General features: G+C 31.9%; 4 protein-coding genes and 1 long non-coding RNA gene across 12 annotated transcripts in view; 2 read left to right on the forward strand and 3 right to left on the reverse strand.

Annotated features, from left to right (window-relative positions):
* Positions 1 to 116: 116 nt before the first annotated feature.
* Positions 117 to 4,914, reverse strand: LOC122570153 (G2/mitotic-specific cyclin-B). The gene is made up of 5 exons (XM_043732112.1): positions 4,098 to 4,914; positions 2,459 to 3,034; positions 2,145 to 2,384; positions 1,948 to 2,066; positions 117 to 1,780 (listed from the first exon to the last, which is right to left on the reverse strand). Exons 1-5 carry the CDS (start codon positions 4,125 to 4,127, stop codon positions 1,522 to 1,524), a joined length of 1,224 nt encoding a protein of 407 aa, XP_043588047.1. The 5' UTR covers positions 4,128 to 4,914; the 3' UTR covers positions 117 to 1,521.
* Positions 4,915 to 5,068: 154 nt separating this feature from the next.
* On the forward strand, positions 5,069 to 6,655 carry LOC122570156 (vacuolar protein sorting-associated protein 26C). Its single transcript, XM_043732120.1, has 6 exons — positions 5,069 to 5,355; positions 5,418 to 5,561; positions 5,665 to 6,057; positions 6,123 to 6,219; positions 6,279 to 6,404; positions 6,482 to 6,655. The coding sequence occupies exons 1-6, from the start codon at positions 5,248 to 5,250 to the stop codon at positions 6,562 to 6,564; spliced, it is 951 nt and encodes a 316-aa protein (XP_043588055.1). The 5' UTR covers positions 5,069 to 5,247; the 3' UTR covers positions 6,565 to 6,655.
* LOC122570155 (protein mono-ADP-ribosyltransferase PARP16) lies at positions 6,591 to 12,758 on the reverse strand. 3 transcript variants are annotated; one of them, XM_043732117.1, is made up of 7 exons: positions 12,621 to 12,758; positions 8,013 to 8,357; positions 7,760 to 7,915; positions 7,431 to 7,640; positions 7,190 to 7,355; positions 6,984 to 7,116; positions 6,591 to 6,904 (listed from the first exon to the last, which is right to left on the reverse strand). In XM_043732117.1, exons 2-7 carry the CDS (start codon positions 8,337 to 8,339, stop codon positions 6,745 to 6,747), a joined length of 1,152 nt encoding a protein of 383 aa, XP_043588052.1. In that variant the 5' UTR covers positions 8,340 to 8,357; positions 12,621 to 12,758; the 3' UTR covers positions 6,591 to 6,744. The 3 variants fall into 3 exon arrangements, with proteins under 3 accessions (XP_043588052.1, XP_043588053.1, XP_043588051.1); XM_043732118.1 differs by lacking the exon at positions 12,621 to 12,758 and adding an exon at positions 8,433 to 9,286 and having other exon boundaries at positions 6,984 to 7,113; XM_043732116.1 differs by lacking the exon at positions 12,621 to 12,758 and adding an exon at positions 8,433 to 9,279.
* Positions 10,232 to 25,232, forward strand: part of LOC122570152 (myocyte-specific enhancer factor 2) — a 77,128-nt gene continuing 62,127 nt past the window's right edge. For 2 of the 6 annotated variants that reach the window (XM_043732107.1, XM_043732111.1), the window contains exon 1: positions 10,234 to 10,876. The gene's annotated coding sequence lies outside the window, so the exon portion shown is untranslated. Of the gene's footprint in view, positions 10,877 to 25,232 lie in introns of all 6 variants that reach the window. The other 4 variants (XM_043732108.1, XM_043732109.1, XM_043732106.1 and 1 more) reach the window with 4 other exon arrangements.
* LOC122570158 lies at positions 23,000 to 24,216 on the reverse strand. Its single transcript, XR_006317733.1, has 3 exons — positions 23,996 to 24,216; positions 23,677 to 23,781; positions 23,000 to 23,587 (listed from the first exon to the last, which is right to left on the reverse strand). It is a non-coding gene; the product is annotated as an uncharacterized LOC122570158 (long non-coding RNA).

The raw sequence follows: 25,232 nt of genomic DNA on the forward strand, positions 1-25,232 counted from the left end.
CCGGAAGAAACATTATTACAATTTATTTTCTATTGAAATTTTCTTTACATAAATTTTATACAATATTTACGTTCCAAACGCACACTGACAAAATGTCAGATATGAACAGTCATGTTCATTGATATAATATTTGTGAAAATATTGATATCAAAGTATAGATTATTAATCGTCTGGAATACTCGGGTATTTTCATACATTAACATTTAAAACTATTTATAGAACTAATATCAAAATAAAAATGTTTTTATAATCATGAATAAAAGTTAAAATTTCTTCAATATTTCAGTATAAAAGATATGATTCACAATTTAAATACCTAAAAATCTTGTTTTCAATTAGATAAAAATTCGGCAAAATGTTCAATGACTACAAAGTTTAAAAATTATTGTATCTCTAATTTATAGTCTTTGCTAATCTATAGTTTATGAAATATATTAGGAATATTTTGTATTAAATAATTGAGCTATATTATAATCTATATTAAATATAATCTAAAATAACTATCTTATTATCGTGTCTTTAGTACTTAATTAAATTTTATAGTCAATTGCAGTATTAATTTCTAAAATGACTTTGGACTGAAATCAAGTCCATTCCAAATTTCTCAGCTTTCATTACTTTTACATCTTAATCATTTTGCCGAAATTTTACTGAATTTAAACAGAGATCCTTTGACAAACGTTGTTCGATAGTTTTCTATAGTGATCCAAAAATATACACATTTCCGTATCAATTGACTATACTCTCATGCTTCTTTCTTTTTCTCTCCTCTACTAAAAAACTTTCTCTATAATTACCCTAAATTGTGTAATTACGTGCATAGATAAAAAAACTTTTAATAAGTAATTTCCATACTAAGTATCTGGTTTTTAATAAATCAGATATTATTCAACAAAATGCAAACTTCCCTCACTCAAGAATAAAGAATATTCGAGTTACATTATATCATACGGAAATACTTACTAAAGTTTTTCTTTCTTTCTTACGAACTTCGTACAGCAACCCCGTAATATTTAGAATTAAAATGTCCCATTTTTAATAGAACTTGTATACTTGAGGCTAATATCTGTAATTAAAACGAGACTACCATTCACAAACTTTTAATTTAATAGATAAACACCTGTATTTTCTGTCTGAAGTATTTTTTCCCTGCAACTTTTCATAGGTAAGGAATCATTAGTTACCTTATCGAATTTTGTTTGTAGGAATATTTTTCATACCAAATTATTTACTCCAATAAATTTTGGAGCGAAAGTCATTATTTAGAAATAATTTTAATGTTCATCATGGTAACCATCAAAATAAATGTTTAATTATGATATTTTTTATATGAAAACAATATGATAGGAAAAAAAGATAAATGAAGATAGTCTCGTCTTTCTCTCTTTTTTTATTTAGTCTGCTCATCTCATATATTTCTACTTCTGAAAATGTATCATCCTATGTGCGATGCAATTTATTTTGTCCAATGAAATATTGAACAAACAAATGTCTCACTACAATTATCTTTTAATATGAATATTATACTGCCCTTTTATCTGCAGTAGCTAATAAATCTATTGTTGCTGATCTAAGTTCGGGTCGAGTACTAATCTTCATGCACTTTGCTTGGGCATATTTCTTTCTCACAGCTTGATATTTAATTTTATCCGCATTAACTATAATACTTGCTGTTTCCCGTACTACAGGGAATACGTCGTCCTTGGAATAGGTACTATAATGTGCCAAGGTATTTGTCCAGACAACCTTTTGCTGGTCTTCGTCATCATTATCAATAATTCTGCATAATCAGATAAAACAATAATGATAAATTATTAGTAAATAATAGTATCAATTATTATTTCATATTGATCCAATTTGCTTGTTTTGATTGATTTTTCTATATTAGGAAAGGAGAAAGCACAATGACTTTAATTCTTTTAGATAATATTTTAATAGATAACTTACAGGAAAGCTAAATATATTGCTGCAGCTGCAATAAGGCTTGGGGGATAGTGGCACACTTCATAGTGAACTAAGCTTTGTTCTAGAAAATATTTGGCCATTGTATGATGTATTGGGAGTGCCTAAAAACAATTTATTGAGTTAAAGACATAACATTATGTGATATGAAAATTAATCGGTGATACAAATTTATAAATCACCTTTCCAGCTTTGCTATACCTCCTTAGGAAATGTAAGGGTAATGGTCTACCAAAAGAATAATCTAATGTTTTTACAATAAGCATTTCCATTTGTAATATTTCTACCTTCGAGTATGCATTATCTGTGATATATACAAAATCATTTATATCTGGAGAATACATTTCTTCATACTTGCTAGCAATAAACATAGCAGTCACACCAACCAATTGTAACCTTTTCCTATCTATTGAGCGAAAAGCCTGTTGAAAGAAAACTTTTAATATTTATGTAGTTTTCTTCGAAGATAAATTTTAAGTTTTTATATGTAACAAACCTGTAAAAATCTATCAATGATAGCAACAGTTAGGTATAATGTTTCTTGCATTAAATGAAATTGTTGGTGTACATCCACTAACCAATCTATAAGTACACTCCTCATTTTTGGCGTAACTTCTTGTCCACATAGATATCCTTTTGAAATAGGGTACATACTTTCTAGAGTTCTTAAGTATTCATAAATGTCATTACTGTAAATAGAAACTAGACTAGGATTTCCTTTATCTTCTTCATCAATATCTTCAACTGCTAATAGATCTGACGAGAATGACTGAACCTCCTTTTTAGCAGGTAGTGATATCACACTCTCTTGAGAAACTGCAACCTTTATTACAGGTTTAACAATTTGTACAGGTAGTTTCTCAGTTGCTTTTTCTGGTGGTTTGATAGTTTGTTTTGGGGCTATAATCGGTTTCTTGTCTTTTATTAGCAAGCTAGTTCTATCAATGGGTTCTATGCCTCTTAATGTGTTCACTTTGTTTCCTATTTCACCCAAAGCAGCTCTTTTTGTCTTCCCAGGTATTGTGGTCACAGAAGACTTAAGATTCTTTGTATTTTCTTGATTTACAATATTCTGAAAATTTATTTCATGATCCATATTTTGACTTTCTTGTACAGATCTTACTTGTTAAAAAAAGAAATACTCTTACTCTCTCCATATATATAAAAATAGATAATATTGTTAATATATTTTGTTAATTTATATTTATATATTGTTAATATTGTAATATATATTTCAATATAATAGTTATTGTAACAATAACTTTCTTGACTACTATCAAAACTATTTTTTACAAATATTCTGTATATATATATATATATATATATAACAATATTATTTTTCAATAAATCCAACTAATTTAATCTACTAACTATTGTATTACTTATTTTATGTTACAATATGTGGTAAGTATGAAGAGTTAAAAATAAAATATTAATAAAATAAAAGGGGATATAACAAATCTGAATTAAATATTTAAGTACTGATCTTCCTAGCAAAATGATAATTAAATATTAAAAAGAGACCTTATCATTTAAACAATTTTTAATTTTTAATACATCCGAGTATAGGAATATAATATTATAATATAATGTAAATAAAATAAATACAATTCATACAATAAATAGAAAATGAAATGAGTGCTTTTCGTGATGTAATTACCTAGGCAGCACAAAATTCCGCCTAAATCGGCCCTAAATGTTTACGAACGCATTTCCGTTTAAGATACATGATGCAACTTACAACTAATTACATCTTTAATATTTTTATAACAATTTCTACCTTAGAATAATATTACATAACGAAGGAAAAGCTGAAATTTATACAATTTATATAAAATATTAAAAGATGCACGGGGCTTTAAAGATCAAAATGTACGTTAATATTAAATTTCAAAAATCAAAATTTTTCGTTATTAAACAATCAAACGAGTGATACTAAAATTCGTATTATGAATATTAAAATACATACAGCAATCTGAATAAATCATAATGATTGTTATTTCGATGACTTTTGAAATAAATGAAGGGCATTTAAAGATGTCAGGAACAGACGGTTACCCTGTTCTATTGACCTCCCCTTGTTATCAATGGCTAATTTAATACACATCGATGTTTTTAAAATATTTGAAACTTACCGTGAGCGCGGTCCTATTTCTTAAAGCCATCGTTAACAAAGTCAGGAAATAATTACACGCAACACCAAAAGCTAGTCTTCCGATTAGTCTACTTCCACCGTCTCCCAAACAACGTTTAACTCGCAGTAACGACTCTGTCGGTTTGAATTTGTTTAGTCGATCGAACGGAAGTTCACCTTCTGCGGATGTTAGTATACAGAAGAAGAAATGCCGCGAAAGTCACGAGACTTGATTGGTCGATCGAATGGTAACGTATTTCAAACGTGTTACAACTATGTTTCACTTTTTTTATAAATTGATAAATTTCAGGTGGCTTTCTTGTTTATTATATGAATGAATTAATAGTATGAAAGTAAATTTAATTAACTATTTCAAATCGTTTTTCAGAAAATGACTATACTTTTTTTACTGTTGTTAGTTTTATTTGCTAAATTAGTTAGAAGAGTGATGTATCTAAGAAATCGTCATTTTTTAAATTTTTGCACAACATTAGCTCTAAAATGTGCTATTTGGGAATTAGAAATTTTACAGTTATCTAATACAATCATATTATTTCACAGAATATTGTTAAAATTCAGAATAGGTTCCCAATATTTTTTCTGGCAATGAGGCGATAAGCAATACATATTATAAGCAGTATTATATCGAAGACTCCCCAAACTTACCGATTATTAATTATATTTTAAACAAAAATAAATTCTTTCATTGTTAAATAGTTGAATAATAAATAATTTTCTAGTTTGAACTTTATATTTCAAACTGACTTCCTAAAAACGTACTTTTTTTAATTGTATGAGTGTTCTAACAAGCCGACAATGTATGCTTTATGTAAATAATGTCTTGATACATATTTTCTATTTCATAATTGTTTTTATTTCATGCGAAAGAAATGTTAAATCAAACATATCAGAATTCCTTGTGTCAATATATATATATTATATTAAAACAGCTGATTCAGTTTCTATTGAGGTGTTGTCCTAAAATTTATACTTAAATATATTTATTTGTATTCTATTGCAATTAATTTTGTATTGTGTTTATTTGCTTTTTGCGTGCAAATATTCAGCGTAGAGCTTATAATTAATTAAACTTGACATAAATACTATAGATCATACATATAGTAACAATCAACAAATGTCGTTATTAGTGAATGAATAAACTCATAAATGATTATTATCTAATTAACAATCATAAATTGAAAATGACAATAAACATCGATATCAAATTAAAGCGAGCTAGTAAAATATATCATGAAGGGGTCTGTACTATAATTTACGATAGAAACATTATAAAACAGAAAATGTTGAGGTTATGTTTTAGGAAATAGTTGCTGGTTTTATATTGCTACAAACTAATTCTGACGTTAAACATGATGGAATATTCTTAAGTATGGAAGGTTCGGTCAATTTACAGCTTAGTTCGAAGAATTTTGGCATTTTTGAAGCATTTTACAATTCTGTAAAGGTTAGTTTCACCTACAAATTTTCAGAAATATTTCTGCAAATTATGGTTCTGTCATAAAATAAGAATCAAGTGGATCAACTAATTTTATCGTTTGTATTTTCAGCCAATACAATTAGTTCAATATACTTTAGATGTTGCTCCGAGTGGCAAAATACCAAGTGGTAGAACAGAAATACCATTTGAATTACCACTAAAACCTAGAGGGACAAAGTCTTTGTATGAAACTTATCATGGAGTCTTTGTAAATATCCAATATTTTATACGCTGTGATATAAAAAGAAGTTTCTTAGCAAAAGATGTAAGCAAATCATTGGAGTTCATAGTTGAAGATAAGGTGCCTCCTAAGATACAAAAAGAGTCCAGTAAACCAGTGTGTTTTAATATTATGCCAGAATCATTGCAAAACACAAGAGATAGAATCAATGTACCTAGATTTTGCATTTCTGGGAAACTAGATTCATTGTATTGCAAGATTTCCGAACCCTTAACAGGAGAGGTAATAATACTATAATATGTATGGTTTGTTTGATAAAGTAGTATAAAAGAACAATATTTTTGAAGGTGGTAATCGAACATTGTGAAGCTGTAATAAAGTCAATCGAGCTGCAGTTGGTAAGAGTAGAGACATGTGGTTGTGCTGAAGGATATTCCAGAGATGGTAGGATGAGAATATATTAACATTTAATGTGTGATCTTATAATGCTATATTTATTTCAGCTACTGAAATACAAAATATACAAATTGGCGAAGGAAATGTTTGTACAAATTTACCTATACCAATATATATGATATTCCCACGGTTATTTACATGTCCTACATTAAGTACGAGTAATTTTAAAGTCGGTAAGGTCATTATATGACTTTCATTCTGGATTTTTTTATAATAAATTTAGTGATAAAAAGGTCATATTTCGTTACAGAATTTGAAGTAAATTTGATCGTAATATTTGAAGATGATTATTTAGTTACGGAAAATTTCCCCATAATATTATCAAGATACTAAATCTTGTATAGAAATATAGTATTTTATATAAATTATATGTATTATTTACAAATTGTATATATTTCTTATAATAAATGCAAATTTATGTAATTTCATTGAAAAAAATGTAAAAAGAAATAATTTTTTATCCTAATGTACATATTAATGGATGGATAACTTATTGTATTAAAAAGCTTCTTCTTACTCCAGTCCAACTTTTTGAGCAAATAATTTATAATATTTTTCAACTTGTTTATTATGAGTCAGTCCAACTGAAGCCAGCAGCACCACATAACCAAGCACAAATGTTAATAATTTATGTTGTTTAAACCATGCCAATAATCCTTTATTATTAATACATCTAAAATATTTGAAGTTTATACATTCCTATATTCATGCATTTAAAAAATATATGAAAGTAATGAATACTATATACATACCTTGCTGCTTGAACTTGTTGACTATAAATAAGGAGGTATCGTACCCTTACCAATTCACTATTTGTTACCAAATAATATTTATTTGGAACCCTTCCACCCATGGAATCTGATACTAAACTTCTAGCATCATCTTCTGTATAACATACTTTGCATAAGAAATGATGAAACTTTCTTAATATATATGATTTCTTTTAATATCTATTTACCTGAATCTCCAGTTTTTACATCTGTATGATTAATAAGTTCACATAAAGCTATGCAGCTCATTTCACTTCCTAATACACTACCTCCCCACCCATAGCCAACCGGACTATATGGTAAACTTACACCTAACTCACTCGAAAGATATATTCCTTTACCAAATAATGAGTTCTAAAAGATATATTGCATTTAATCATGTTAGAAAATAATAAAAAATTATATCATACGTCAAGTAGATTATTTTACCTTACACATACTCTGTTGTAGACCATAATGTATAATGGAATGGAAGTTTTCCAGTCGACTACCATGATAAGCATAAAATGTTGTGTGGCCTTGAGCAATTGTTTTCCATCTGTCTTCTGAAGTAGATTGTTTTGTACTTGTGACTTGGAATATTAAATTTGGTGCAACTACTGGCATTTCTGAGGGTACTTTTCTCAATATCAAGTCATACTATATCGCAAACATTTTTCCAATATTCACAAGATTTAATTGTAAAATATGATTTGGAATGAAAATAGAAATTTCAACAAAATTTATGTTATTATGAATATATATATAATGAAACTTACATTTTCTTTTTTAATGCTTTTTATATAAGGATCTCTCAAGCGCACTAAAACCCACTGTAATAGATCTATAGCCATTCCATATTTTTCATATGCATCTGATTCTGATAATGCTTTCAATATTACAGCCAATGGAGGAATTACTTCTATAGCTCTTCTCTATAATTAAGATCAATATATTCAATGATTATTAATCATTAAAATCATTAATGTGCAAATTATAAAAACAATAAGGTTGATATTTTAAGAACTTTACCAAAGCTTCAATGTCTTTGCATTCATTTTTTATATACATTGGTGGAAATGGTTTTAAACAAGTATCATAGCGATATGTATTACAAGCTGCTACAAATAGGGACCATTTTAAATCAGCTGCTCTTAGGTCTTTCTCCAATACATGTTTTAGACACTGAACTTTTTTTTCAACATCTTCCTGATTTGTGGAATCCAATCGAATTGTATATGATATATCTAACTCAGATTCTTTACAAATCCCTTGATCCAAACTTTTCCTTTGATTGTGGTTAGATTGTTTCTTCTCTTTATCATTGTGAAAGGTTTGTTTCTTGCTTGCGTTATCCATTATTGAGATTAATCAAATCTAAATTAAAATTTTTAACAAACAAATTATCATTTCTCGACTCCGTGTTATAAGTTCAATCAAGAATCTACCTACCCAATATTTACAAGTTTATATAATTATTTTGCCCTATATTGTATGTTTTCAATATTACAACGATATTATCTTAGCTGATAAAGCGTTAACAAACTTCGATGATAATTTGTAAATTAATATTGTATATGTAACAAGTATCAAATTCTATCACATAGCAATCACAATAGTTATGATTTTGTCCAAATAACGGACAAATATAGTTATATAAAACATTAATCTCTCAAAGAAATATTTTATTCATATATATGATTGCAATTTCCTTGGATAAAGAAAGTTAGTTTATTTCATACTTATAAAATTTTAAATTTCAAACAAATATCGCCGGTGTTTTTTCATTTTTTTGATCACAGTTACTAATGATTTAGTAATTTGCCATTATTCCGTACGAAAGAAAGAAACAAAGAACAAAAAAGGTAAAAAAGACTAAAAAGTTTTTATAAAACAGCAAATCAACGTAAAGTCTGCTATCATTCAAGTATTATAAACTATATGCACGAATAACTACTTCCTTTGAAACAATGTATTTCTTGGCAGTGATACAACTTTCACAAAACGAAATGTAGATCAATGTGAAAAATTGAACATCTTGGTAGGACTATTTGCATCTTAAGAGTTTCCTAATGTTTGCACACTTTTGTTCAAACTTATTTGAATTTTATATATACCGTAAATGTTCAATGAACAATTATAATTTTTTAAAATAATTAACTATTAAAAAATGTTATATTTTTGTTTTTGTATTAATCGTACAAATAAAACGCAGTATTTAAAAAAAAATAAATAACTGGTTTAGGATCAAAGGAGTATTTTAACTATCATGGCTAAAATTCCATCCCATGCAAATTTTGTTTTAATATTAGTGTTTTATAATAATAGCATTGTAATGTTATTTATTATATTGTATAATAGCTCTTCTATATTCAATATAATATTGAATAATAATAAAATATTTAAATGCATTTATTTGTATGTAATAATTTCTAAAATAAAAAATGTAAATGAGGTGAAGTTTTCGTAATAGTGTTAACGTGATTTCCTTGAATGATAACTTTTGAGGGTTAATATATACATTTATACATACATAACGAGAAATTCTCTTTTAATTTATGTTATGTTTTACATTGAAATTAAACATATACATAATAATTAGTCACTAAATATTTCTTATCTCTTTAAATTGAAAAATAAATGACAAGTAAAGCGTGAAATGTTTACCTTTATAATGAGTTTAAAATACCCTTAAAAAATATCAAATTTTTCCAACGATTTGCAATATTCGATGACCGGCATCTTCGAAATGAAAATTTTTGTCAGTGAGGAATGAAAAAAAGATAGCCTTTTATTTAAAATAATATATATAATCCTCCGCGTTACAACGAATTTGTACAGAAATCATGTGAACATTGGCCTGAAATCTCATTACTCCTATCACAGATCACATATGTTTCATTACGTTCGTTTGTTACACCGATGTTTCTCTCTTTTAGCTTAATATTATTTTTTACCCCCCTCCCCCTTAATTTTTCATCAAATTCATATATTAAAAGTACCAGAGCATACAAAAATATAATATATACATATAACTACAATATCAAAAATTGAAATCAGTTTATTGCAAGAAACGAATTAGTAATGAATTTTATTATGTAATAAATATTACATTATAAAAAATATCTATTAAAGTTACAAATAAGTAATATATATTTCAAATAATTAGGAGCACATTTATAGGTGTTCAAAAACTATTTCATAAATTTTCATAAACTGCTTTTCCTGTTATTGTCATTAATAACTATAAAATTTTACAATTTCGTAGGGTTTACGATGATTTAAATACTAGTAGCAAAGAGGAAATGTAATTCCAGTTGTCAATTTATAAAGTGCATACTCATAAATTCCCTATACTATGTTACCGTATAGGGAAGTTTCTCAACAAAATTGGCAAGCCTGTAACTCAATGTCATGCTTCAAGGTAAACTATCGATGACGTCAGTGTACGTCACTTAACAAGTGGGAGTGGATGGATAGATGTCGGCAGCCGTGGTGCCTCTCGCGAATAATCGCACACGAAATTCGCAACGGACGATAGCCCGCGTCCTCACGATAATGTGGTGTGCTTCTTAGCGATGTAGTTTTTCGCGGTGGAGAAAACAAGCGTAGAAGAAAAAAAAGAGAAAAACGTTGAAGAAGTAAGAAAAAAACGACGACAAGGAGAAGGCAAAAGCGACACATCTCGCCACACGTGTTTCCGCGGTAAATGGAAAAACACCGAAATCGGTCTGCGCATGCCCGGCCACTGATGACGTCACGAAAATTGTGCTTTTGATCAAACTCACTCTCTCGCCGTTCCTTTTTTTTTTCACACCCGTGGACGTAATAATGTGGAAAGTGAAATAACTGTACGGAAAAGCTCTGTAGGAGCCGCGGAGAAGCCGGTGAAAATCGTAAGTAAATTTCACTATCCTTTTTATCATTAACAGAAGTCATCCGTTGACTTACAGTCTGTTAACATGGCCTTCACATAAATGTGCGCACACATGCGCGCAAGCACGGATACACATGTAGGTATGTATGTATACACATGCACACTTGCATACACACACATACACGTCGTAAGCGTTCACGATTTTCAGAAAAAAAAGCTCGTTGCTCTAGCGATGTTTTAATCGTCGCGTGTTTTTAAGCACTTACGAGTAAATTCATGAACTTATGTGATGAAGTTGAATAAATTAGATGAGTATGAAGGGCCTTTTTCCTTGCACGAGATATATTGATCTTGTTCCAAAGGAACTATTGAAAATGACAGGTCCTATCTTCATTTGGATATTATTATTTTCTCTGTTAATTCCTTTTTATTCTTCTGTATTCTTTGTTAGATAGTTCTTCAACGTATCATATGGTTCTTTTTTTTATTAATTTCATCTCACGATGCACACTGATTTTCGGAAGTTTACCTCGTGTCTGTGTGTATCGGTGAAAAAAGTAATGATTTTTGAAGAAAATCATCTTTTTGGTTTAATGAAAAATAATTTTTCAAGGTGTCCGTAACTTCATGTTAGAATGTTTAATAACAAGTTCGTTCAATGTATATGAATATGGAAAACAGTCTTCCATGATCAATAAATATTCAAAGACTGTTTTTATAACAAATATACAATATTAACATAATTATATTTTTCTGTAAAGTGTGAATATCTTATTAAACTGATCATTTAATATTTATTAGAACTTTAATAAATGACAAAAATAATTTGTAAGACATTGGGATATATTAAAAAAGACTATTTCCTATGATCACATGGAAAATATCTGGAATATATAAACATTAGTACGTGTCTTTTATCTCTTTCACAATATAATAATTAATGAATTAAATTTAATTTTTGATCGAGTATTAAATAGAATGAATGTTTTGATAGTAAAGAATTAAACATTTTTCTTACTAGGTCATAACAATTAAGTTTTTATGTTCAAATAACGTAAGTTAGATAGACTTTTTTGTATTTGTGTAAAGATTCTAATAACGTAAAGAGTTTGTATTCTTTATTTACATGTTTTGCATTACAAATGATTTTCTATAAATGATTAATATCTAGCATGTAGTTTTATAACTTTATGAAAACATTCTTGTAACAGATCTTGAAATGAAGAAATGTTTTAGTCACTATGTAACAATTTCTAAACTTATTTCACACACATGTAGAAAATAAAAGTTTCATAAAGTGATACTAATGAAAAAAAAGGCAGCAGTTTTATACATAGAATTTGTTTTGATTATTTTTCATATATAGTGATATTTTTTGACAGTTTATATAAATAAGATGAACTTCTTACCATGCATTCAACATTTTGTCATATAATAAAAATCATATGATGCATGATAAGAGCAAATAAAGATTATAGAGATAAATACATAGAATAAATTTAGTAATTTATTTGTTTCAAAATATAGATTATTTTTGAAAAATATTTTTTATTGAAAGTTTTGTAAATAGCTGTGAGATGCTGCCACCTACAGACTCGAATCTTAATTGCATTTAGCTTCATCGGTAAAGTAGAGATCGGGTTTTTTTATGCTAATTTTTTTAATAATATACGCAAAAGAAAAAGAAGAATAGATAAAATATGTATTTATAGTTCCTTTAATAATATGTAACATTCTTTCTAAATACTTTTTGTTATACGTACTTTCTTTTATAATGAAGATGGTACATCATTAAGTCATCTTACAATTACAGAGTTGTTGCGAATGATGTTTTTCTATAAATCTTCTTATATTTTTAAAGTAACATTCATTGGAAACGTTTTTTCATAAAAGATACGAAGAAGAAACAAAATTCAATATTCTACTCAGGAATACAAGAAAAGAAAAAAGTATATTTCGCACTGCCACTCCCTAGGGTGCTAACAGTGGTACCTCATTTGTCATAAAAAAGACCCTAGTTAACTTTATAATTTTACGTCACTCTTCTCCATCGTGAGTGATCTGCTTTAAATCCTTTTTCTCGGAAGTTTTACGCGTCTATTAATTCCTTTATAGTCGATCCTTTGTATAACATAAAATTTTAAACATAAATAATACTTGAGTGAAATAGTATTATCAGAATACTTTTATTATCTTGACGTCTAATACATTCTTATGGGATTTATTTTTCCACAATATGTTGCGGAACTTAATACTAGACCTGCCGATCTTTAATATGTATCTGAGTGTGTTTTAAATAATTAATTGGTATTAAAGCGATATGACGAAAGTGAATAAAGTATATGTAATTATACTTGTGTCTATAAATAATAAAATTAAGCATTAATATTACCAAAGATACTTGTGTAAATACTTTTAATAATTGCAAAAGCAGAAAATGTAATAACAGTCGTTTTAACTGGTTTAATAGCTCTAGTGTTAATATATCTAGGGAAAAATGGAAGTAATTATTCTTATTTTTTGATTCATAATCTGAAGTTAGTTTAGTTTTTGAGTTCTCATGGGATTGTTAGGAGAAGAACATACCTGACGAAAGTAGTATTCGAATACTTATCACAGAAAATTGTTATATTTATAAATATATCTTTTATACGAATAATTTTGAAACGAGATGCCACTTCCATGATTATATTGATCTAATTTGAAACCAATCTGAAAATGTACACAGAAGTTACAAGATATTTATCATCTTAAATATATTAGTAAGTGTTAAAGATGGTCCCATTGAATAATATTGAGACTTATTAATACGATTAATAAACTATTTAAATACTTTTGTGATTTCTGCGAAATATATGCTTCTACTAAATATCTTGTAATTTCTATATACATTTTCAAATTTGTTACAAACTTCACCAATACAACCATGATACTTGGATCTCATAGCGGTGCTAATGTAATTTTAAAGCGTTTTATATAATACACGTAAAGATGTCTACAAGTATTCGAATAATTTGGTGAGCAATTGTATGTAGGGGGAACGCGATCTTTCACTCAGCGAAAGGAAGTTAACATGGGAACCAATGCGTTGGTCCGTTACGCGCATTTCGACGGCTATATCAATTGTAGACTTATCGTGGAATCTCGCGGAACTTGAACCCGCGTAATAATGCGCGACTGCTTGGTTACAAAGAATTACACGACCTCGTGGTACAAAGCGCGTTACAATGTGGGTCCTCAAGTCTATGCAGATGGATGAAACTCGTATGACCTGAACCATAACCATTTGTCCATTATTTTGAAATATATCTGAATAGAGTTATCTTACATACCTTTTTTGTAATTCGTTTTATTAAATCAGGTGAAATTAAATATCTCTTCGTTGGAGTAACAAAAATATCGGATCGAATAATTTGAAAGTCAATTAGTCGAACGGAGTTGTTGAATTAGGAGCTATTAGTCGAACGATTGAAAATTCGATTTATCGAAAAATTCTTTCCATTCTGCGGACGAGTTGAATGATCTAAGCTTGTGATAATTTAACAGAACTCTGCTGGGTTCCTTGAATTTTTATATTTCATATATTCATTAACAATTAATCTCATATGTTATTCAAACTTCTTCTTCGTCACGATTGACGTGAAAATCTCAATCTAATATATCGAACGAATTCTTCTTTATTCCAATCTCAAAATCTTTTTGGGAAAAGCTTTTTGTATACTTAATCCTTCTCTAGAGAAATTACATATTTTCGATCATCCGAACAATTTGTATCTTACACGCGATTGAAATTCTTTGTGAAAATTCTATTTCGATGAAAGCTTCGTCTATGATAGAATACATACCATGTAATTATATCAGTGAGAAACTGCACGGTCGATAGAAAGGAAAGTAGATAGAACTTTTTTTGGGTCAGTTCAGATATATCAATCTTCGATTTCGTATCGTGTCATGATTACTCTTACTCGAACGGCATTGGTTTCCGGTAATTTCGTTGCACCCGAAAAAAGACCGAAGTTCATAAAAATTCCACGAAGAAATTGTGCACGTCGCCCTCGTCATCGATCCCACCCACTCGCTAAAGAGAAAGAACAGTTTCATCGATAACCTTCCCGAGAACAACCCTAAACACTGACGTCATTCATTTTCGAAACATTATGCAAGCTTTGCGAATTGCATATTATCTTCCGCAAAGAAGCGTGAAACGTGAACTTTCAATTCCTTGACACGAACCGATGATTTTTTGCTTTTCCGAATTAAGCTCAATCCAAGCATGTTCGTCTAAAGTCGTCTCAGCGTGTTCCGTCTCTTCGTTGATCTTATTAAGGAAAACAAAGGAGGGAAAAATGGACGAAGCAAGAGACGAAAGGAGGAAGAGAAAATGAGGGAAAGCAGAGGAAAAGGGAGTAAAAATGGGGAAGAAAGGAAACAGAGATGGGGAAAAAAACGAAAGGGTTAAGGGAAGGAAGCAAAAGTGGAAAGAGCAGGGGAGGAGAGAAGGAAGAGAAAATAGAAATGAAGAGGATTGAAGGGGAATTATTAAGTACTTATATCTGGTTTTATGCGATGGCATGGTTCCGGTAGAAATTACTTAGCGTCTATTTAATATAGGATTTTTATAGCGTACGAAAATCTATTCTCTTCATAAATTTTAGCGAATATTTTAGATTTGATTTGTCATGAATCAGTCAAAACTTTAAATCGTAAATAGCACGTATCTTATCTGAGCTTTCTACAAATTTTAATTAGAAACTAAAGAGGATGTTAATTTTACTGAAATCCTACTATTTCATCCTTGAAATAATATTATCCTGGAATTAGCCTGTTAACCTGGAAAATATAAGTTAACTCTTCGTTCGAATTCCTTTATTGATTTATTATATTGGTCTTATATTTGTTACAAATAAATTATATCATATATCTGCACCTGTGAAGATTAATACTCGCTTAAGCGAAATTGAAATTTTAATAATACCAATACGTACAAAAAGGTCTTACAGTGTAATAAAGAATCTATTAAAATCTTTTCACGATAGATTAAAATTTTATTTTAATTTTTGACAGAATTCATATTCAAAGCGCTAGAATTTTATATCGATATAGAATTCTATTAAATTTATTACGTATGACACAATGTTACAGTACCTAGAGTGTATAATGCTTGAGAAATTTTATTTTTATGGTAAATTATAAATTATATCATAATTTCTGTCGATTGATTTCTTTCTAACTTTCTGACTGAACGACCATCTGATTCCAAGCTGAAGATTTTCAGTTCAACGTCACACGGTCGTCTGGACAGTGATGTTTCGCGAGCAAAATTAAAAACAACCTTACATTGATGCTTTTCAACAGAAATTTGTTTTCTATAACGTAATATGAATATTTACAGCAATAAACTTTATAGCAACGAGCCTTTCAAAGAGTCTAGACTCTATTTTATTTCGAAAAGAAATTATTATTTATCAAGATCGATTGACGTTGCTACGAGCTACAAGGTTTAAATTATTACAAACTTTGTACCATCCGTATATGTGGATTGAAAGAATATTCTATAAAATGTACAAAGAACGATTACAGCTTCATTTTGTATCGCCTCTCGACCGCGCAATTGCCTATAAAATTTATAAAATGAATAATACCGTTTCGACAATACTGTTTATAGTCACTTTATAGGAAAAGAAATTCTTTGGAAATATCGAACTTGAAAAGTGGAATTTTGGCCACAAAAAGCGAATCTTTAGAGCATTGTGGCGCCAGTGTATCTCCTTCTCTTTTTTACACATCGTGAATTTCGTCTCGGTGAAATTGGCACAGTTGGAAGATTTACTTTGGTTCCGAATAGACGAGAGACCAGGTGAGCCGATTGCAGATCGCCGGGACCACCATCGGTGGCTGGTTTGCAATCGATGGTGAATTTAGAAATAACGTTTAAAGCGATTTGCCAGGATCTTTTAATGGGACCGGGCGCCGACTAATTTGATTCGGCCACTCTGCAATTCTGACGCTCGCTTTAATAATTCACCGGGCATACGTCGTATTCTTGGAACCGGAATAGATGGGTTATCCATGATAAAATATAATTCGAACGGTACGTGTGTCGCACGCGTATCAATTTTCTGTTGTGACAAAGCATGATTTTTCGAGCATCTATTCGCTAATAGGATATTCGAACTTGAACTTTGCCGAAGGGTATACAGAGGCTACAACAAATTGTATACCATTGTAATTATTATGGCATTTATATATTAATTGATTAGGTTTATTATATTAATTTTCGCGTCATTTGGTAGTAATTTTATGCGTGTGCAAAGAATTGATAGGTATTGCAATATTGGAATGTAGCACGTGTGTTAAAGAAACGCATCATTGGAAAATTGGTAAATTTCATAAAATGTATTGACAAAGTTTGACTGGAAAAATTTAAGACACTCTACGTATTCTTATGTATTTTCCGATTTACGGATGAGATAACGAGAAGATCGATTGATTTGGACGGGGTATTATGGTACTTCCGAGTTTTATCTATAAATACGAGTTAGGATATTCTTTGTCGTGTGTTTTGATTCTTAGGCAAGATATTTCATATTTTTCTCATTTGCTTACGTACTATTTTCATATTTCAACTATTTATATTTTTAATATTCAATAGGGTTGTAGATTTTTATTGCGTTAAGGAGAAGATAAGTGAATTATTTTTATCTGCAAATTTGATTTTCTTATTTTGTTCGTATACGTAAATTATTGTTCATATCCATTTCTGGGAATTCTTTACTTTCAAATTCCTTAGTTGTCTGAAGGTAATCAGTATTCACCATATATCAGAAATTACTTTCTAGAGAATTAAATTATGTACATATGTAATATTGCATATATTGGATAAGTCCGGTTAGTATTGGACATCTTTAGCGTTGAAGTTCTTTTTTTTATCGGAAACAAGAAATTTTCTTTTTCCTAATACATATTTGTACTTGAAGAGAAATTAACATTTAGTACAGACACGATACAAAAATTCTTCAGTGATTCTAGAATTTTTCTTTCGCTATTATTTTCATTCCAAAGAGAATCAACATTCAGTTGAACGCATTAAAAAAAAGGTTTCTTAACACTAGAATAACCAGCCTGTAGTTTGTATTTAAGCATATTATATATAAATATATTTTATAAGCTTTCTTATACTTTTATACTCCAATATTCCTTGAAAAGAAGGAGGAGATTTTCCTCTTTGTTCCACTAGCTTTTGCTTCCGGGTATATGATTTATAATATTACGAAATAAGAATACAGCATACACAACCACATAAAAATATCTAAAAAAGAAAAAGATGAAAACGGCAGATGCTGCGTTTGAAGAAGATTCCCATTACGTAACTTTTCTAGTACTTTAATATTCCTTGAAAAAAAAAGGAGGAAGAATCTTTCCTCTCACTTCGTATCTTTCGCTACAGTATAATTTATAATATTGCAGTTAAATTATGATATATAAAATAAACATATGAATATCGAATATAGAAGGAATATAGGAAGGAGAATTTTGTGCTCAAAAATAAATTTCTACTCTATAGTCTTTCTTATATTCCAATATTACTTGAAAAGGAAGAGAGAAGGAGCTTCTCTTTCTTGTTGCACTGCCTATCTTCCGTTTCCCGCGGTAGCCATGTTCCCGCGCATCACGGCTGAAGAAGAACCGGATGTCAGTTCCCCAGAAACTCTCTTCTCCCCCTTTCTGTCTCTCCCTGTCTCTCTCGCTCTTCCTCTTTCTCTCCGCAATATCGGAAAAAGCGTCCCAGCTCGTTTTCCTTTTAACCGTCATTTTTTCCCCCTGGTTAAAGCTAGGGCTGTCTTTGAGCCTTGCGTTCTCGCGTCAGGTCACGATTGACGTAAATCTGAACGCAACTCCGATGATTCCTTCCGCCTACTCTCACGTGCGATGTACACGTGTCATTGTAGTCAAAAGTCGATCGTCCTGCAGGTATACACACATACAGATACACGTGCGTGTATCATGTACAAAATGCTAGCTGTTAGGAGGAAGAAAATTTCTACGACAGTAGACGGCTACGACGTTGACGCAAGTCCCTCGTCGTTATTGTGGTTGTTTCTCGTGCAAAATACGGGAAATCCATCGTCTGACTCGTTCTATTTTGCGTTCCATCTCTCTGTCTTCCTTTGTTCCACTTCCTAAGCCCTTTTATCACGTGCTAATGACACGTGCCTCTGAATAGTCGTTTTTCCATCACATTTCAATGGATTATGCTACTCGATTTGTTGTTCAGTGGTATTATGCGCAGGTTTCTTAACTTTAATTATTTACTTTCTTGATTATCTTATTCATAATTTGTCATGGATTCGTTTGATACAATAGTTTCGGGATCTTTTAGTGGCGATAGTTTGAGGGGTTGTAGGATTAGGTTAGGTCTTATTAGGTTTGTTATTCGGTCGTATTATACGAAGATTTTTCGGAGTATTTCATTTATAAACTGAAAACCATTCGTAGTTTCTGTCGGTAGCTTTGGGGGTTTTTGAATGGCGATACTTTGGAGGTTGTGAGATTAGGTCAGATTTTGCTGTTTAAACTTATTATTTGATATTATTATGCGTATGCTTTTCAACTAGTTCTCCGTGAATGAAATATTTCGTAGAAGGAAGCTGATAACGAATAAAGCAAAAGAACGCTAGCTCGGCACTCGTCTGATGTACATAGTCGTCGAAATAATATACATAGAAGTATTTTAACTTGGATTGAAACGTCACCTAGCAATATTTAATCACGTTACAATAATAGACGCGATAACGCTTATATATTTTAATTTCGATATCCTGTCGAAGACTGTTAAATTTTCATCCAGCGCGTGTCACTGACGATCATCTCCACTTAACCTGAAAATGCACAATTCATTTCATTTCATTTCCGATATCGCGCAATAACGATATCCTGTCAGTTTCTCACCACATTAGCATCCACCATAATATCGCCAGATTACAATCTGTCGTTTCTTGGAAGATGCTGAATAATCGTGTGGTATCTAGGATCGTGATTGGTGGCTGTGTGTACAGTCACAAAAAGCAAGTGTTTACGCGGGAACTGGTCCGCTCTCCCCTCCACTTCGCTGAGACGCGCGCCGCCTCCCCCCACCCCTCGTTCCTCTAACCTATACTCGTTCCCCTCCCCCATCCTTGAACGCGGACCCGATCACCACGTGTTAGCAGCACGTGCTGCTTCGTCCATTTTCCGCGGTTTATAACGTGCACGAATATCCGATCGATTTTGTCATTATTCTCCGTCGATAAATAAAAGAGCTTTGTTACGACTCGGCCGTTAATGAAGCGTCGACGGGCGTGCCAGTGAAATTTCTGTAATTGGCGTGCTACCTTTCATGATACGTATGTACCACATATATATACGATTGTGTACGTCGTTATGGTGATTCTCTGGCTGGAAGGAGCGGGGAGAGGAGGAGTTTGGCGAAGTATATGTACACATATGTACGTAAATAAGAGAGAGGTCAAGTTCGGTTTGGAGCAGATTGCGGATTTTTGAAGATGCAAAAATGCGTACAATGCACATATAATGCAAGGATATATAAAATATCCAAAGTGTAGTATTTATTGTAATATTTAGTGGATAACGCAATTCTTCATCTAAGTACCATTTCCGTTTTATATATACACGAACATATGAATTTGTATAAATATTCGCTGCCCAGATCGGAGAAATAGTTTCAGAACAGCATTTATGTATGTAGAGTTGGCGTTGAGGGTATTTCGATTAGAGTTATATTTGGAAAATTGGAGAGATATCATTGTTAGTATGTTGGGCTTGATATTTGTCATATTAAATGCTAAGTGACGTTTTAAGAAATGTTCTTTGCCCTTATTGGATTCTATGAATTATATCGCTATATATTATGCATTATATTTTGTATAGCGAGACGTGGATACTTTATGGTTTACGAAATTTCTTTTTTAAATATTCAGTAAGGAATATATCTTGCTGACACATCCATAAATCATGAATTCCACCCTGTGATTTTCTATCGTTTATAAATTCCAATTTTCTTCTTCCAAACTTCTTCAACACTAATCCTACTAATATTTATTCCTTGCTGTATAGCAGAAAAATCTAGCCTAACCCTCTAACACCTACAATACAAATTTCCTAAGTGATAGACAACGTCAATCGTATCGATATTTCTACTACCTTCCTTTATCGCCCAGAAATAGACTCGTAAACTAACATGACTGTAATATCTAATTCAGATCAATTAAGCTTAAATAAGCTTTAAATTATGTACATCCCTTATATTTTGACGTGCATAAGACATTTCTTATTTAATTTATCAATAGCATTTTCTTTTTGATTTATATTTTATATTTTTATACTTTTATATTTTTAAATTATCCTGTTAAAATACTTCGACATTTTGTAGATTCATGAAAGATGGAGTACTCGTTTCCCATTTGCTATCTATTTGAAATCTGATTATTTCAACACAAATTCAAGCCATCTAAACTCAAATAGCTTGTATGAACATAATCATACAACTTGAATTTAAGTAAATTGGTTAATCTAAACGATGCTTAAGCTTCTATACGTCTTAATCACCGGGCGGCGAAGGCTGGGTCAGTTCTGACTCATGCAGATATTTCACGTTATTAAGTTACATTTACGCCGTTCAAGACACATTGATCAATTCCATAAATTGAACAATAGAGAAGGGGGATGATATTACAAACATTATTTTTGCAACTTGTATACTATTGTTTCTGACCAATACGTATACAACCATATGCACTTAGAATATTCAATAATAAAAATTTTAACGCAACTTTCAACAATTGTACGAATTTGCTGTACGTATACAGTGAGAAGTAAAAACGAGTATAGTATACATTGAAGGCATGTTTACTCGAACAACTCTTACACATATGTTGTATAAATTAAAAATTGATCGGAAAGATATAAAGCATGTACCGATACAAATTAATAATACAAAACATAGGTAAGAGAATAATTTACGAACATCTTCGTATGTCAATAATTTACGAACCTCACATTCGCAAAGTGTATACTCGCTTTCGCCTCTCACTGTATATACAATATTTTTATTGTGTTTCTAATTATAATTAACGTTAAAACAACAATGGATTCTCAATATCCACGAAGGAGCACCGGCAAGGTGCCCCACAAAACGAATCCGCTATAATCGTCGGTACACTGTAGTGTATCCGATCTAGGGTACCAGAGGGGGTGTGTCGCCTCTGGGGGTGGTTCGGGGTGAGGGTACGTACGCGTCACGGCGCGGTATCGGAGGGGTCGATTATAAATTTTGCACGCGTGGTACGGTAACGTGCACGCTCCAGAGATTTCTATCGAGGATCCGATCCGATTCACTCGATACACCGTGCAGATAGGACAGCTTGATAGGGTTCGAAAAGAAAGATGACAAGGGGAGGGTGTGGAGCAAAGGGGAGAGAGCAGAACGTAGGCAGGTAGAGGAGGGTTGGGAAAGAGAACTTACAGTCCCTGGCGCAGGTACCATGCGCACCTACGTACACCTACGTTCCCCTAAGATTGCTACCTACGTAGTAGATAGATAGGTAGCTGCTTCTGCGTACCTGGCAAGGTGTATCATATACATATGTGTATATTTGTGTATGTATAGCTGTGTATATGTAGGTATGTGTATGAACTGTACAGGTAAAAGAAACGTCGTCATGGAAACGACCATGGCCACTCTCAATCAATACGCGATGGGATGTCGGTTCGGCCGGTGACGTCGGCTGAAAGCCCACGTGGTCCTATCGGCCACGTGCAACGCCTCCGTCCTTCTTTCTTTCCATCCCTGATTACCTATATTTTTTATCTTTTTTTTTTCTTTTTGGTACTTGTTTACCAGGCAATACCGACAAAGTCCCTGTGATTAAACAATTGTTACTGTCCTCGTATAACGCGACTTGGGGAGAAACGATGCAAGTGAGATGCTCCTTAAGAAACTAACATCTAGAGAGATATTTATCAATAAAGAACGTACAAATTCCGAAGCTAAAGAAAGTTCGCATTTACGCGTTTTCGGTGCCATTTTGATTTTTCTATCTTTATGTCTGTAAATTTCTTTTTTAATGATTGCGTCGAGGTCGATTTTCGTCACGAAATCGTTAGTCTATTAAGTCTGCAAGTTTATTTCGCTACAATATCTATTAAGCCTATAAGACTTTTTCGATTACTTTTTCACCTATGATAATTTCGTTGAGATGAAATAGAAATGTTCACAATAGAGATTCTTTAACAATTGCCAGTGTAGCGTACATGCTTGGAATGTTCGTTTCGTTAGCGAGCTATTATATTTCGAATGTTTCTTTTGTGCGCAAACTATTATACGTGGAATGTGATTTTCGTGGGCAGACTGTATTATACATGAAATGTTACTTTCGTGGGTGTATAGACTTAACATAGCTGTGTATAAAGGGTTCGAGCGTTTTGAATGACTAGGAACCAGTAGCTTGTAACACTGGTGCTAATGTTATCTAAGGTATTCGGGCGTCATTAGGTTGTTTGGAATGTGGTTTCGAAAAGACTTGTTCATTAAATGTTATCCTCATCTTTTTTGCAGTATGTTAGCTACTTGTGTTCAACCAAAAATCTTCTATTTAGTGAAACTTGAGCTTTAAGTCAGTTCTAGCCATACTTGAAATTGTAGCTTAAATTTCTTTTAAAGACCATGTTTTATCTGTAAATCCAGATTAAACCAAACGAGTATACGAAAATTGGTAACTATATTGCAACATATTCCACAATACAGTTCTCACTCTTTCTTACCTTTTCCCAAAACAGTTTTCTGATCTTTCTTCTTTCTTTCCAAAAACTAGTTTCAACTCTAACAACAATTCTGAAGCCTCGTTCAAAAATTTTTCTGGAAAGTTGCTACAACGAAATCGAAATTCCTAGTTTCCCCTAAACCCAACATTATGTCTAAAGACACTAACATATAAAATTGACAAAATATCTTCTTCTGTTGGTCAAAAAATTTATCTATCTTCAACAAACTGTACCAAATCTTTACTCTTAGAAAACTCCCACAGCTAAAACTAAATCCCCTGTTTCCCCTAAAATCTATCAGCCATATACATAATCTCACCTTAATCCTCGTCAAACCTCTCCCATCCCCAGACCTTCTTCCACCTCTCCAAACGCTCTCACAATCGGACCAACAGACTAACCACGAATCCACCGATCCGAGCGCAAAGCGAAGGCAGAAAAACGAGCAGAAGAGGCTCGAAGCAAATTACAGTGGAAAGGCTCAACTGCCTCTATCCGTGCGGTGTGGTACGCGACGGAAGGAGAGGATTGTAGCGTCGAGGAAGGCGGTAGGAAGGCAAGTAGAAGAGGTAGATGAAGTTTCGCGGAGGCTGGTGTGGCGCGCGTGGTTTGTCTGTTCTCAAGGTGTCCGAAGTGGAGAGTGTAGCGAAGGAGGAAGAGAGACGGAATGAGGAGAGCCGTGGACTTTGGTGGGGGCGAGAGCGACGCGGGGAGGGCCGTTGCGACGCCGGGCGTCCAGTGATCGCGCCTTAAAAGGTTCGACGCCGCACGCGCCCAACATCTGCCAGCTCGTTTCTCCTCTCTTCTCTTCCTCTGCTAGTTCGAGCAATACACGCGCGCCGCTGTCCCCCTCTCTACACACGTTTCGCATGTATATGTTGCGTGCCGGTTACTGTGTGCGTTTGACGCGTGCACACGCGTAGAAACGGAGAGCAAGAGAGAGTCTATGGTAAGTTCGAGGAAAGAACCAGGGGAGAGTTCCACGGGGACATCTTGCTTCAGGAGCGTCTTCCTCCTTCTTGTTCTTCTGGTTCTTCTCTTGCTTCTTCTTCTTCTCCTTCTTCTCTACCTCCTCCTTTTTCTGTCTCTTTTCCTACTTCTACTTCTTCTTCCTCTTCTTCTTCATCTTCTTGGTTATTGGATGTGGAAAAATTGAAAGGAAATGAGCTGACTAGAGAAGAAGGCAGTAATTGTTAAAATTTGTAAAAGCTCGCTGTAATCTTGGAAACGCGCCTTTATGAATCTACAAAATTTCTATGACAAATTACAAATGTGCTGCTTTATTAACTACTCTGATAATTTAGGTATTAAACAATCGATTTACGGGAAATTGCCTTATATTCATAACGCACGTTCGTAGTTTGCTAGGCTGTAAACTTGTAGAATTTCTATGAAGAATTAAAGATTGGTCATTTCGAGTACTCTGGTAGTTTTAATGTTAAAAAGCCAATTTATATTAACATAAAATTCCATGGCTTACTAGATAATAAATATACTCTTAATGTTTTCTAGCAATATATCCTATTGCATTATCTTTTCACGTTAAACCAAGACCC

Source organism: Bombus pyrosoma, linkage group LG8, assembly GCF_014825855.1.
Source record: "Bombus pyrosoma isolate SC7728 linkage group LG8, ASM1482585v1, whole genome shotgun sequence".
In the NCBI taxonomy this organism is placed as follows: domain Eukaryota; kingdom Metazoa; phylum Arthropoda; class Insecta; order Hymenoptera; family Apidae; genus Bombus; species Bombus pyrosoma.